Here is a 15,029-nt window from a genome sequence, read left to right as displayed (position 1 = left end):
GGTTCCAGGAGAGTCAGTGCTGGGACCCGGTAGGAACTGAGACAGATAGATAACATGCAGTAGGATGACAGCAAGGTGCTTCTGGTTCCAGGAGAGTCAGTGCTGGGACCCGGTAGGAACTGAGACAGATAGATAACATGCAGTAGGATGACAGCAAGGTGCTTCTGGTTCCAGGAGAGTCAGTGCTGGGACCCGGTAGGAACTGAGACAGATAGATAACATGCAGTAGAATGACTGCAAGGTGCTTCTGGTTCCAGGAGAGTCAGTGCTGGGACCCAGTAGGAACTGAGACAGATAGATAACATGCAGTAGAATGACTGCAAGGTGCTTCTGGTTCCAGGAGAGTCAGTGCTGGGACCCGGTAGGAACTGAGACAGATAGATAACATGCAGTAGAATGACAGCAAGGTGCTTCTGGTTCCAGGAGAGGCAGTGCTGGGACCCAGTAGGAACTGAGACAGATAGATAACATGCAGTAGAATGACAGCAAGGTGCTTCTGGTTCCAGGAGAGGCAGTGCTGGGACCCAGTAGGAACTGAGACAGATAGATAACATGCAGTAGGATGACAGCAAGGTGCTTCTGGTTCCAGGAGAGGCAGTGCTGGGACCCGGTAGGAACTGAGACAGATAGATAACATGCAGTAGAATGACAGCAAGGTGCTTCTGGTTCCAGGAGAGGCAGTGCTGGGACCCAGTAGGAACTGAGACAGATAGATAACATGCAGTAGGATGACAGCAAGGTGCTTCTGGTTCCAGGAGAGGCAGTGCTGGGACCCGGTAGGAACTGAGACAGATAGATAACATGCAGTAGGATGACAGCAAGGTGCTTCTGGTTCCAGGAGAGGCAGTGCTGGGACCCGGTAGGAACTGAGACAGATAGATAACATGCAGTAGGATGACAGCAAGGTGCTTCTGGTTCCAGGAGAGTTAGTGCTGGGACCCGGTAGGAACTGAGACAGATAGATAACATGCAGTAGGATGACAGCAAGGTGCTTCTGGTTCCAGGAGAGGCAGTGCTGGGACCCAGTAGGAACTGAGACAGATAGATAACATGCAGTAGGATGACAGCAAGGTGCTTCTGGTTCCAGGAGAGGCAGTGCTGGGACCCGGTAGGAACTGAGACAGATAGATAACATGCAGTAGAATGACAGCAAGGTGCTTCTGGTTCCAGGAGAGGCAGTGCTGGGACCCAGTAGGAACTGAGACAGATAGATAACATGCAGTAGGATGACAGCAAGGTGCTTCTGGTTCCAGGAGAGGCAGTGCTGGGACCCGGTAGGAACTGAGACAGATAGATAACATGCAGTAGGATGACAGCAAGGTGCTTCTGGTTCCAGGAGAGGCAGTGCTGGGACCCGGTAGGAACTGAGACAGATAGATAACATGCAGTAGGATGACAGCAAGGTGCTTCTGGTTCCAGGAGAGTTAGTGCTGGGACCCGGTAGGAACTGAGACAGATAGATAACATGCAGTAGGATGACAGCAAGGTGCTTCTGGTTCCAGGAGAGTCAGTGCTGGGACCCGGTAGGAACTGAGACAGATAGATAACATGCAGTAGAATGACAGCAAGGTGCTTCTGGTTCCAGGAGAGGCAGTGCTGGGACCCGGTAGGAACTGAGACAGCATTAAATGGGACCCTTTAATGGCTGAAGGGTCAAAAGGGAAGAGGCCACACTTTATTTAATTCTTTACCCTTTATTTAACATTTATTGAACCTTCATTTAACCTTTATTTAACCTTTAGTGAACCATTATTGGCCTTTATTGAACCTTTATTGAACCTTTATTTAACCTTTATTTAACCTTGATTTAATGTTTATTGAACATTTATTGAATGTTTACTTCACCTTTGTTTAACTAGGCAAGTCATTTAAGAACACATTCTTAAATATAATGAAGACCAAGAGGCAAAAGGTCCCCTGCGGTGACGGGGATTTCAAATATAAATGTAGGACAAAACACACATCATGACAAGAGAGACAACACTACATAAAGAGAGACCCAAGACAAAAGCAAGGTAGCAACTTAACAACAACATGGTAGCAACACAAAACATGGTACAAACATTATTGGACACAGACAACAGCAAAGGTCAAGAAGGTAGAGACAACAATACATCACGCAAAGCTGCCACAACTGTCAGTAAGAGTGTCCATGACTGAGTCTTTGAATGAAGATTCTGAGATAAAACTGTCCAGTTTGAGTTTTTGTTGCAGCTCTTTCCTGTCGATAGCTGCAGTGAACTGAACAGAGGAGCGACCCAGGGATGTGTGTGCTTTGGGGACCAGAATGTGACTGGCAGAATGGGTGTTGTATGTGGAGGATCAGGGCTGCAGTAGATATCTCAGATAGGGGGGAGTGAGGTCTAAGAGGGATTTATAAATAAGCATCAACCAGTGGGTCTTGCGACGGGTATACAGAGATGACCAGTTTACAGAGGAGTATAGAGTGCAGTGATGTGTCCTATAAGGAGCCTTGGTGGCAAATCTGATGGCCGAATTGTAAAGAACATCTAGCCGCTCGAGAGCACCCTTACCTGCTGATCTATACATTACGTCTCCGTAATCTAGCATGGGTAGGATGGTCATCTGTTGGAAACACCCGCTTTAGCTCTGGATAAGAGCGTCTGCTAAATGACTTAAATGTAAATGTAAATGTAGCTACAGAAAGTCAACATACGAGAATACCCCTAGAGTCTGCGAGAGCGGGGGCGGAAGATGACTCATCGGCTGACAACATGGTAACGACTGGACTGGAAACGACTACGAGTAATGAGAGCACAGCACAAGAGAACACCACAGCAACTGTCACAAGTTCTGCTGCAACAGTGGGCCACAAACAGATGCAGGTATGTGTCTGTGGTTGGAGGAAAGTTACATCACACCATGGGTTGAGGATCCACCAGGGGAAGAAGGGGTGTTTGGGTAAAGAGGGACAGAGAACTCGCATTGATTACTTTCTGCGAAAGCGATCAAATCAGTCAAATGAAGCACAGCAACTGGACGTAAACCATAGTTTGCAGTGCATCAGTACCACTGTCATGGAGGACGTAAACTCAAGCACCGAAGTAGCAACTGAGGTGGAACCAACAACAGGAGTGGAACTCACCCAGCCTCCCAGACCTGCAGTCGAGAGGAGACTACCAGGGCACAGACCGTATGTGAAGTGGCCTGGCGCCAGTGACAAGAAGTTGTGGGAAACAGTGAATACTGACCTTACCTTGACCCTCGAGAAACTTCGAGGCACAGTGGAGAAGAAGTTGGAGAGGATGGGGGACATCATCTATGAGTACGGGACAGAAAGATTTGGAGTGGAAGAGGCAAAAGGCGGGAGAAAGGTTCCAACCCCACCAGTTTCCAGGAGGCAACAAGAAATCAAGCGCCTCGTTCAAGAAAGGCGGCAGTTTAAGAAACAGTGCAAGAAGGCCTCGGAAGTGGAAAAGGAGGGCATAGAGGCACTTCAGGCTGACATCAAAACCCGGTCTAAGTAGAGCAGAGAACCTACGGAAACGCAGAAGGAAGAAAGAACAAACTAGAACTCGATTCTATAAAGATCCCTTCAAATTCCTTAAAAGTCTCTTCACGAAGGAAAAAAGTGGAGCTCTAAAAACAACAAAGAAAGACCTAGAGGAGCACCTGAGAACAACAAACTTTGACTCAAAGCGACATGAACATCTGGCCATCCCATCAGATATCCCACCCATTGAACCCCCGGAACATCATATTGAGACCAGCCCTCCGACATGGAAAGAGGTGGAAAACACAGTTCGACGGGCAAGAACAGCATCAGCCCCAGGGCCAAATGGAGTCCCGTACAAAGTGTATAAGAACGCACCAGACGTCCTGAGGTTCCTCTGGAGGCTTATGAGAACAGCTTGGCAGAAGAAGATAATACCCAAAGTGTGGCGTAGGGCAGGCGGGGTCCTGATCCCTAAGAAGGATGCAGTGAACATCAGCCAATTCCGCCCAATCTCCTTACTGAATGTCGAGGGTAAAATCTTCTTTAGGGTCATTGCCCAGAGGATGGCCGAGTACCTGCAAAGGAATGCGTACGTCGATACATCTGTACAGAAGGCAGGAATATCAGGGTTCTCTGGCTGCTTGGAACATTCCAGCATGATCTGGCACCAGATCCAAATGGCCAAGGTGGAGAAAAGGGACCTCCATGTAGTCTTCCTCGACCTCGCCAATGCATTTGGCTCTGTGCCCCATGAACTCCTGTGGTCTGCCTTCAGATTTTTCCACATACCGGACACCATCATAAACCTGGTGAAGTCGTACTTCCAAGATCTGCAGTTCTGCTTCACCACCTCAGAGTTCACCACCTCATGGCAGTGCCTGAATGTAGGTATAATGGCGGGATGTACCATTTCTCCGTTGGCATTCACAATGGCAATGGAGGTTATCAACAGATCCTCAAAATGGGTTGCTGGTGGACAGCAAGTCGACTCTGGTTTCCGCCTCCCTCCACTCGCCTCCCTCCACTCAGAGCCTACATGGATGACATTACAACATTGACCACCGCTGTCCCATGCACCAGGAGACTGCTCAGAAAACTCACCACCTTCCGGAGACACCTGAAACCCCACCTCTTTAAGGAATACCTAGGATAGGATAAAGTAATCCTTCTCACCCCCTCCCCCCCCTTAAAAGATTTAGATGCACTATTGTAAAGTGGCAGTTCCACTGGATGTCATAAGGTGAACGCACCAATTTGTAAGTCGCTCTGGATAAGAGCGTCTGCTAAATTACTTAAATGTAAATGTAAATGTAAGATTAAACCATCCAAGTCACGCAGCATCTCGATTGTGAAGGGAGTACTCTCTGACCTGAAATTCTTCATCGGAGATGACCAAATCCCAACAGTGTCTGAGCAGCCGGTAAAAAGGCTTGGAAGGTGGTATGATGCAAGCCTGAAGGACAAAGACCAAGTGCAACAGCTGCGCAAAGACATCAGTAGTAGCCTACAGTCCATCGACAACACCCAGCTACCTGGAAAGTTAAAGGCCTGGTGTCTGCAGTTTGGTCTCCTACCCCGGGTGTTGTGGCCCTTAGCACTGTATGAGGTTCCAATCTCAACAGTGGAGAAGATGGAAAGAGGAGTCACAGGCTACTTAAAGAAGTGGCTCGGAGTTCCACGATGCCTTACCACCATAGGCCTCTATGGAGATGGTGTCCTCAAGCTGCCCCTCACCAGTCTAACAGAGGAATTCAAGTGTGCAAAAACCAGGCTCCAGATGACACTGAATGAATCTCGAGACCCAGTGGTGAGCAACAACGCGCCGACCTTGGCAACTGGGCGCAAATAGAGGCCAGGAAAAGCAGTCCAGGAGGCAACAAGCAGTCCAGGACATGCTGACATTGTGGGTCATGTTCAGCAAGGGAGAGGAGGCCTTAGGCTAACTAGCCGTGCTGCTTGGAGTAAGGCCACTGCACCAGAGCGGCGGAAGATGGTAGTGCAGGAAGTACGCCATCAGGAGGAGGCTGCAAGGTGGGCCAAGGCAGTCTCTCTTGCCGTACAGGGACAGTGGACTCGATGGGACAGTGTGGAGAAGAGGAAGATCAGCTGGAAGGATCTGTGGGCCATGGAAGCGAGGCGGTTGAGCTTTTCCATCAGAGCAACATATGACGTCCTTCCAACACCAGTTAATCTTCACCAATGGTATGGTGAAGATCCGGACTGTGCCCTCTGTTCCATGCCAGCCAACCTCAGGCACATTCTCACAGGATGTAAAACAAGCCTCACCCAAGGACGCTACACTTGGCGTCACAACCAAGTCCTTAAAAACCTTGCGTCCGCCCTGGAGGACAAGCGAGCTGCCACCAACTCCCTACCACCCACAGCAGTATCACACTCCTTACGGACAAACTTTGTCCGCGAAGGGTCTAAACAACCGAAGAGCGGCTCTACACCATTAGAGCGAGACCACCCGCGCTTGGCCCGCGACTGGAAAATGCTAGCTGACATTGGCCGGCAACTTGTGTTTCCTCCAGAGATCGCAACCACCAACCTAAGACCTGACATGGTGCTCTGGTCCCGTTCGCTCAATAAGGTCTTCATCATTGAACTCATAGTACCCTGGAAGGACTCAGTAGATGAGGCTTATAAGCGAAAACATCTGCGCTATGCTGATCTAGCTGCCGAAGCACGGCATCATGGCTGGAACACAGAAGTCCGACCAGTGTAGGTGGGCTGCAGAGGTTTTGTGGCAACATCTACAACCAGACTGCTTAGAGACCTGGGAATTAAGGGCCAGAGCCAGCGTTCAGCAATCAAAGCTGTATCAGAGGCGGCAGAAGGCAGCAGTCAGTGGCTCTGGATGAAGAAGAAAGACCCCATCTGGGCCCCGAAGTGAGAGGGCCAGGAGGTATGCGGTCAACAATGCTTGACTCAGGGAGGAGGACGCCCCTGCCATGCATAGTCCCATGGGATGTTGGCTATCAACAACAAGGCAACTCCTATGACTAATTGGGAATGGGACGCAAGCGTAGGATTGATCACCCTGTCGCTGGCCGCCTTTGGGGAGGGTGTATAGTGTGAAAGGCCGAAACACCCTAGGAACCAACGGTACACTACTGACGATGCGCTCCCCAAATTTCACCACGCTCACTGTTCATTAACCCTTGGAAGTGCTTGCGCAAAGGATAGTAACATCTCATCCTGTGTTCTTGGAATCCAAACTATACCGACTGTTTACTATACTACCATACTGTCTATACTGACTGTTTACTATACTACCATACTGTCTATACACTATACTGACTGTTTACTATACTACCATACTGTCTATACTGACTGTTTACTGTACTACCATACTGTCTATACTGACTGTTTACTATACTACCATACTGTCTATACTGACTGTTTACTATACTACCATACTGTCTATACTGACTGTTTACTATACTACCATACTGTCTATACTGACTGTTTACTATACTACCATACTGTCTATACTGACTGTTTACTATACTACCATACTGTCTATACTGACTGTTTACTATACCACCATACTGTCTATACTGACTGTTTACTATACTACCATACTGTCTATACACTATACTGACTGTTTACTATACTACCATACTGTCTATACTGACTGTTTACTATACTACCATACTGTCTATACACTATACTGACTGTTTACTATACTACCATACTGTCTATACACTATACTGACTGTTTACTATACTACCATACTGTCTATACTGACTGTTTACTATACTACCATACTGTCTATACTGACTGTTTACTATACTACCATACTGTCTATACTGACTGTTTACTATACTACCATACACTATACTGACTGTTTACTATACTACCATGCTGTCTATACACTATACTGACTGTTTACTATACTACCATACTGTCTATACTGACTGTTTACTATACTACCATACTGTCTATACACTATACTGACTGTTTACTATACTACCATACTGTCTATACTGACTGTTTACTATACTACCATACTGTCTATACACTATACTGACTGTTTACTATAATACCATACTGTCTATACTGACTGTTTACTATACCACCATACTGTCTATACTGACTGTTTACTATACTACCATACTGTCTATACACTATACTGACTGTTTACTATACTACCATACTGTCAATACTGACTGTTTACTATACTACCATACTGTCTATACACTATACTGACTGTTTACTATACTACCATACTGTCTATACTGACTGTTTACTATACCACCATACTGTCTATACTGACTGTTTACTATACTACCATACTGTCTATACACTATACTGACTGTTTACTATACTACCATACTGTCTATACACTATACTGACTGTTTACTATACTACCATACTGTCTATACTGACTGTTTACTATACTACCACACTGTCTATACTGACTGTTTACTATACTACCATACTGTCTATAGTGACTGTTTACTATACTACCATACTGTCTATACTGACTGTTTACTATACTACTATACTGTCTATACTGACTGTTTACTATACTACCATACTGTCTATACTGACTGTTTACTATACTACCATACTGTCTATACTGACTGTTTACTATACTACCATACTGTCTATACTGACTGTTTACTATACTACCATACTGTCTATACTGACTGTTTACTATACTACCATACTGTCTATACTGACTGTTTACTATACTACCATACTGTCTATACTGACTGTTTACTATACTACCATACTGTCTATACTGACTGTTTACTATACTACCATACTGTCTATACTGACTGTTTACTATACTACCATACTGTCTATACTGACTGTTTACTATACTACCATACTGTCTATACACTATACTGACTGTTTACTATACTACCATACTGTCTATACTGACTGTTTACTATACCACCATACTGTCTATACTGACTGTTTACTATACTACCATACTGTCTATACACTATACTGACTGTTTACTATACTACCATACTGTCTATACTGACTGTTTACTATACTACCATACACTATACCGACTGTTTACTATACTACCATACTGTCTATACTGACTGTTTACTATACTACCATACTGTCTATACTGACTGTTTACTATACTACCATACTGTCTATACTGACTGTTTACTATACCACCATACTGTCTATACTGACTGTTTACTATACTACCATACTGTCTATACACTATACTGACTGTTTACTATACTACCATACTGTCTATACACTATACTGACTGTTTACTATACTACCATACTGTCTATACACTATACTGACTGTTTACTATACTACCATACTGTCTATACTGACTGTTTACTATACTACCACACTGTCTATACTGACTGTTTACTATACTACCATACTGTCTATAGTGACTGTTTACTATACTACCATACTGTCTATAGTGACTGTTTACTATACTACCATACTGTCTATACTGACTGTTTACTATACTACCATACTGTCTATACTGACTGTTTACTATACTACCATACTGTCTATACTGACTGTTTACTATACTACCATACTGTCTATACTGACTGTTTACTATACTACCATACTGTCTATACTGACTGTTTACTATACTACCATACTGTCTATACTGACTGTTTACTATACTACCATACTGTCTATACTGACTGTTTACTATACTACCATACTGTCTATACTGACTGTTTACTATACTACCATACTGTCTATACTGACTGTTTACTATACTACCATACTGTCTATACTGACTGTTTACTATACTACCATACTGTCTATACTGACTGTTTACTATACTACCATACTGTCTATACTGACTGTTTACTATACTACCATACTGTCTATACTGACTACCATACTGTCTATACACTATACTGTTTACTATACTACCATACTGTCTATACTGACTGTTTACTATACTACCATACTGTCTATACACTATACTGACTGTTTACTATACTACCATACTGTCTATACACTATACTGACTGTTTACTATACTACCATACTGTTTTATACTACCATACTGTCTATACTGACTGTTTACTATACTACCATACTGTCTATACACTATACTGACTGTTTACTATACTACCATACTGTCTATACACTATACTGACTGTTTACTATACTACCATATTGTCTATACTGACTGTTTACTATACTACCATACTGTCTATACACTATACTGACTGTTTACTATACTACCATACTGTCTATACTGACTGTTTACTATACTACCATACTGTCTATACTGACTGTTTACTATACTACCATACTGTCTATACTGACTGTTTACTATACTACCATACTGTCTATACACTATACTGACTGTTTACTATACTACCATACTGTCTATACTGACTGTTTACTATACTACCATACTGTCTATACACTATACTGACTGTTTACTATACTACCATACTGTCTATACACTATACTGACTGTTTACTATACTACCATACTGTCTATACTGACTGTTTACTATACTACCATACTGTCTATACTGACTGTTTACTATACTACCATACTGTCTATACACTATACTGACTGTTTACTATACCATACTGTCATACTGTTTACTATACACTATGCTGACTGTTTACTATACTACCATACTGTCTATACTAACTGTTTACTATACTACCATACTGTCTATACACTATACTGACTGTTTACTATACTACCATACTGTCTATACTGACTGTTTACTATACTACCATACTGTCTATACTGACTGTTTACTATACTACCATACTGTCTATACACTATACTGACTGTTTACTATACTACCATACTGTCTATACTGACTGTTTACTATACTACCATACTGTCTATACTGACTGTTTACTATACTACCATACTGTCTATACACTATACTGACTGTTTACTATACTACCATACTGTCTATACTGACTGTTTCTATATACCATACTGTCTATACTGACTGTTTACTATACTACCATACTGTCTATACACTATACTGACTGTTTACTATACTACCATACTGTCTATACTGACTGTTTACTATACTACCATACTGTCTATACTGACTGTTTACTATACTACCATACTGTCTATACTGACTGTTTACTATACTACCATACTGTCTATACACTATACTGACTGTTTACTATACTACCATACTGTCTATACACTATACTGACTGTTTACTATACTACCATACTGTCTATACTGACTGTTTACTATACTACCATACTGTCTATACACTATACTGACTGTTTACTATACTACCATACTGTCTATACACTATACTGACTGTTTACTATACTACCATATTGTCTATACTGACTGTTTACTATACTACCATACTGTCTATACTGACTGTTTACTATACTACCATACTGTCTATACTGACTGTTTACTATACTACCATACTGTCTATACTGACTGTTTACTATACTACCATACTGTCTATACTGACTGTTTACTATACTACCATACTGTCTATACTGACTGTTTACTATACTACCATACTGTCTATACACTATACTGACTGTTTACTATACTACCATACTGTCTATACTGACTGTTTACTATACTACCATACTGTCTATACACTATACTGACTGTTTACTATACTACCATACTGTCTATACACTATACTGACTGTTTACTATACTACCATACTGTCTATACTGACTGTTTACTATACTACCATACTGTCTATACTGACTGTTTACTATACTACCATACTGTCTATACTGACTGTTTACTATACTACCATACTGTCTATACACTATACTGACTGTTTACTATACTACCATACTGTCTATACTGACTGTTTACTATACTACCATACTGTCTATACACTATACTGACTGTTTACTATACTACCATGCTGTCTATACTGACTGTTTACTATACTACCATACTGTCTATACTGACTGTTTACTATACTACCATATTGTCTATAGACTATACTGACTGTTTACTATACTACCATACTGTCTATACTGACTGTTTACTATAATACCATACTGTCTATACTGACTGTTTACTATACTACCATACTGTCTATACACTATACTGACTGTTTACTATACTACCATACTGTCTATACACTATACTGACTGTTTACTATACTACCATACTGTCTATACTGACTGTTTTTACTACCATACTACCACTGTTTACTGTCTATACTGACTGTTTACTATACTACCATACTGTCTATACTGACTGTTTACTATACTACCATACTGTACACTATACTGACTGTTTACTATACTACCATACTGACTGTTTACTATACTACCATACTGTCTATCTATACTGACTGTTTACTATACTACCATACTGTCTATACTGACTGTTTACTATACTACCATACTGTCAACTGACTGCTTTTTACTGTCAAAGAAAGCCCATACTGTCTATACTTTTTCCTATCTAATACTGTCTATACACTATACTGACTGTTTACTGTACTACCATACTGTCTATACACTATACTGACTGTTTACTATACTACCATACTGTCTATACTGACTGTTTACTATACTACCATACTGTCAACTGGCTTTTTTCCTGTCAAAGAAAGCCCTTGGCTTTTTTCCTGTCAAAGAAAGCCCTGGCTTTTTTCCTGTCAAAGAAAGCCCTTGGCTTTTTTCCTGTCAAAGAAAGCCCTTGGCTTTTTTCCTGTCAAAGAAAGCCCTTGGCTTTTTTCCTGTCAAAGAAAGCCCTTGGCTTTTTTCCTGTCAAAGAAAGCCCTTGGCTTTTTTCCTGTCAAAGAAAGCCCTTGGCTTTTTTCCTGTCAAAGAAAGCCCTTGGCTTTTTTCCTGTCAAAGAAAGCCCTTGGCTTTTTTCCTGTCAAAGAAAGCCCTTTTTTTCCTGTCAAAGAAAGCCCTGGCTTTTTTCCTGTCAAAGAAAGCCCTGGCTTTTTCCTGGCCCTTGGCTTTTTCCTGTCAAAGAAAGCCCTTGGCTTTTTTCCTGTCAAAGAAAGCCCTTGGCTTTTTTCCTGTCAAAGAAAGCCCTGGCTTTTTTCCTGTCAAAGAAAGCCCTTGGCTTTTTTCCTGTCAAAGAAAGCCCTTGGCTTTTTTCCTGTCAAAGAAAGCCCTTGGCCAGATACATGAACATCTTAATAATATGGTGAGTTGGGGTAAAGATAAGTAATAACTTATCTTGGGGCTTGATATGTTGCTACGGTTCATCCTCAGCCATTAAAACCAGTGTGTCCCTGTGTGTGTGTGTCCCTGTGTGTGTGTGTGTGTGAATCCTACCTGCAGCCTTGCCATCCATGGGTGAGTTGGGGTGTCGTGGGGTGTTGTTGCCCCGTGGTCGTCTCCTCCTGAAGAAGCCCCTTAGGATGCCACACTTCAGACTCTCCAGGAGGGAGCTCTTCCCACAGCCACAGTGGCCCAGCAGCTTCAGCTTGACCCGAGGCTGGGGGGTGCTGGTGGGACGCAGAGCCTGGATGTAGCTGCCTTTATGGTTGTTCTGGAGAGGGGGACGGGGAACAATCAGATCATATAACAAATATTGAGTGAAGAGAAATACTACTATAGACCTGAAGTAGCAGTGGAAACTTTTATGAATGGACACTTCCCTTCTGTCACATGCTGAGAAAGAGAAGGAGGGAAGGGAGGGAGGGAGGGAACAGAGGGAGGGAGGATGGGGAGGGAAGGAGGGAAGGGAGGATGGGGAGGGAAGATGGGAAGGAGGGGAGGGAGGATGGGGAGGGAAGATGGGAAGGAGGGAGGGAATTAGGGGAGGGAAGGAAGGAGGGAATTAGGGGAGGGAAGATGGGAAGGGAGGATGGGGAGGGAAGATGGGAAGGAGGGGAGGGAGGATGGGGAGGGAAGATGGGAAGGGAGGATGGGGAGGGAAGATGGGAAGGAATGGAAGGAGGATGGGGAGGGAGGATGGGGAGGGAAGATGGGAAGGAAGGGAAGGAGGGAGGGAGGGAAGATGGGAAGGAGGATGGGGAGGAAGATGGGAAGGAGGGGAGGGAGGATGGGTAGGGGAAGATGGGAAGGGAGGATGGGGAGGAATGGAGGGAGGATGGGGAGGGAAGATGGGGAGGAGGATGGGGAGGGGAGGGAAGATGGGGAGGAGGATGGGGAGGGGAAGGGAAGGAGGGAGGGAAGGAAGGGAAGGAGGGAAGATGGGAAGGAGGATGGGGGAGGGAAGATGGGAAGGAGGGGAGGGAGGGAGGGAAGATGGGAAGGAGGGAGGGAAGAGGAAGGAGGGAGGGAAGGAGGGAGGGAGGGAGCAAGGATGTGACGGAAGGAGGGAGGGAGGGGAGAGAGGGAGGGAGAGAGGGAGGGAGGGAGCAAGGATGTGACGGAAGGAGGGGAGGGAGGGAGGGAGCAAGGATGTGACGGAAGGAGGGAGGGAGGGAGGGAGTGAGGAAGGAAGGAAGGAAGATGGGAAGGAAGGGAGGGAGGGAGGGAAGGAAGAGAGGGAGGGAGGATGGGGAGGGAAGGAAGAGAGGGAGGGAGGATGGGGAGGGAAGGGAGGGAGGATGGGGGAGGGAAGGGAGGGAGGATGGGGGGAGGGAAGATGGGAAGGGAGGGAGGATGGGGAGGGAAGGGAGGGAGGATGGGGGAGGGAAGATGGGAAGGGAGGGAGGATGGGAAGGAGGGGGAGGGAGGGAGGGGGCGGGAAGATGGGAAGGAAGAGAGGGAGGGAGGATGGGGGAGGGAAGATGGGAAGGGAGGGAGGGAGGGAAGATGGGAAGGGAGGGAGGGAGGGAAGATGGGAAGGAATGGAAGGAGGATGGGGAGGGAGGATGGGGAGGGAAGATGGGAAGGAAGGGAAGGAGGGAGGGAGGATGGGGGAGGGAAGATGGGAAGGAGGATGGGGAGGGAAGATGGGAATAATTTTGAATAATTAAGTTTGAAATATCCAATAAATGTTCCACTTCATGATTGTGTCCCACTTGTTGTTGATTCTTCACAAAAAAATACAGTTTTATATCTTTATGTTTGAAGCCTGAAATGTGGCAAAAGGTCGCAAAGTTCAAGGGGGCCGAATACTTGGGCAAGGCACTGTACACTTAGGTTGGAGTCATTAAAACTAGTTTACATACACTTAGGTTGGAGTCATTAAAACTAGTTTACATACACTTAGGTTGGAGTCATTAAAACTAGTTTACATACACTTAGGTTGGAGTCATTAAAACTAGTTTACATACACTCAGGTTGGAGTCATTAAAACTAGTCTACATACACTCAGGTTGGAGTCATTAAAACCCGTTTTTCAACCACTCCACACATTTCTTGTTAAACTATAGTTTTGGCAAGTCGGTTAGGACATTTTTTATTTTTCCAAAACTAGTTTACAGACAGATTATTTCACAAATTATTGTGGAAATCTTGTGGAAGGCAACCCGAAACATTTGACCCAAGTTAAACAATTTAAAAGGGCAATGCTACCAAATACTAATTGAGTGAATGTAAACTTCTGACCCACTGGGAATGTGATGAAAGAAATAAAAGCTGAAATAAATCATTCTCTCTACTATTATTCTGACATTTCACATTCTTAAATAAAGTGGTGATCCTAACTGACCTAAAACAGAATTTTTACTAGAATTAAATGTCAGGAATTGT

The 15,029-nt window shown here is 43.8% G+C and overlaps 1 protein-coding gene across 3 annotated transcripts in view; it reads right to left on the bottom strand.

Annotated features, from left to right (window-relative positions):
- The window catches only part of dapk1 (death-associated protein kinase 1), a 206,973-nt gene that overhangs the window by 42,262 nt on the left and 149,682 nt on the right, over positions 1–15,029 (bottom strand). For all 3 annotated transcript variants that reach the window (XM_065026935.1, XM_065026936.1, XM_065026937.1), the window contains one exon: positions 12,696–12,912. In XM_065026935.1, the coding sequence (XP_064883007.1) occupies positions 12,696–12,912 (217 nt within the window). The remainder of the gene's footprint in view (positions 1–12,695; positions 12,913–15,029) is intronic.

Source organism: Oncorhynchus nerka, linkage group LG13 (assembly GCF_034236695.1).
Source record: "Oncorhynchus nerka isolate Pitt River linkage group LG13, Oner_Uvic_2.0, whole genome shotgun sequence".
NCBI lineage: Eukaryota > Metazoa > Chordata > Actinopteri > Salmoniformes > Salmonidae > Oncorhynchus > Oncorhynchus nerka.
The sequence above is the reverse complement of the archived record's forward strand: the minus strand, read 5'-3'. Positions and strand labels throughout refer to the sequence as shown.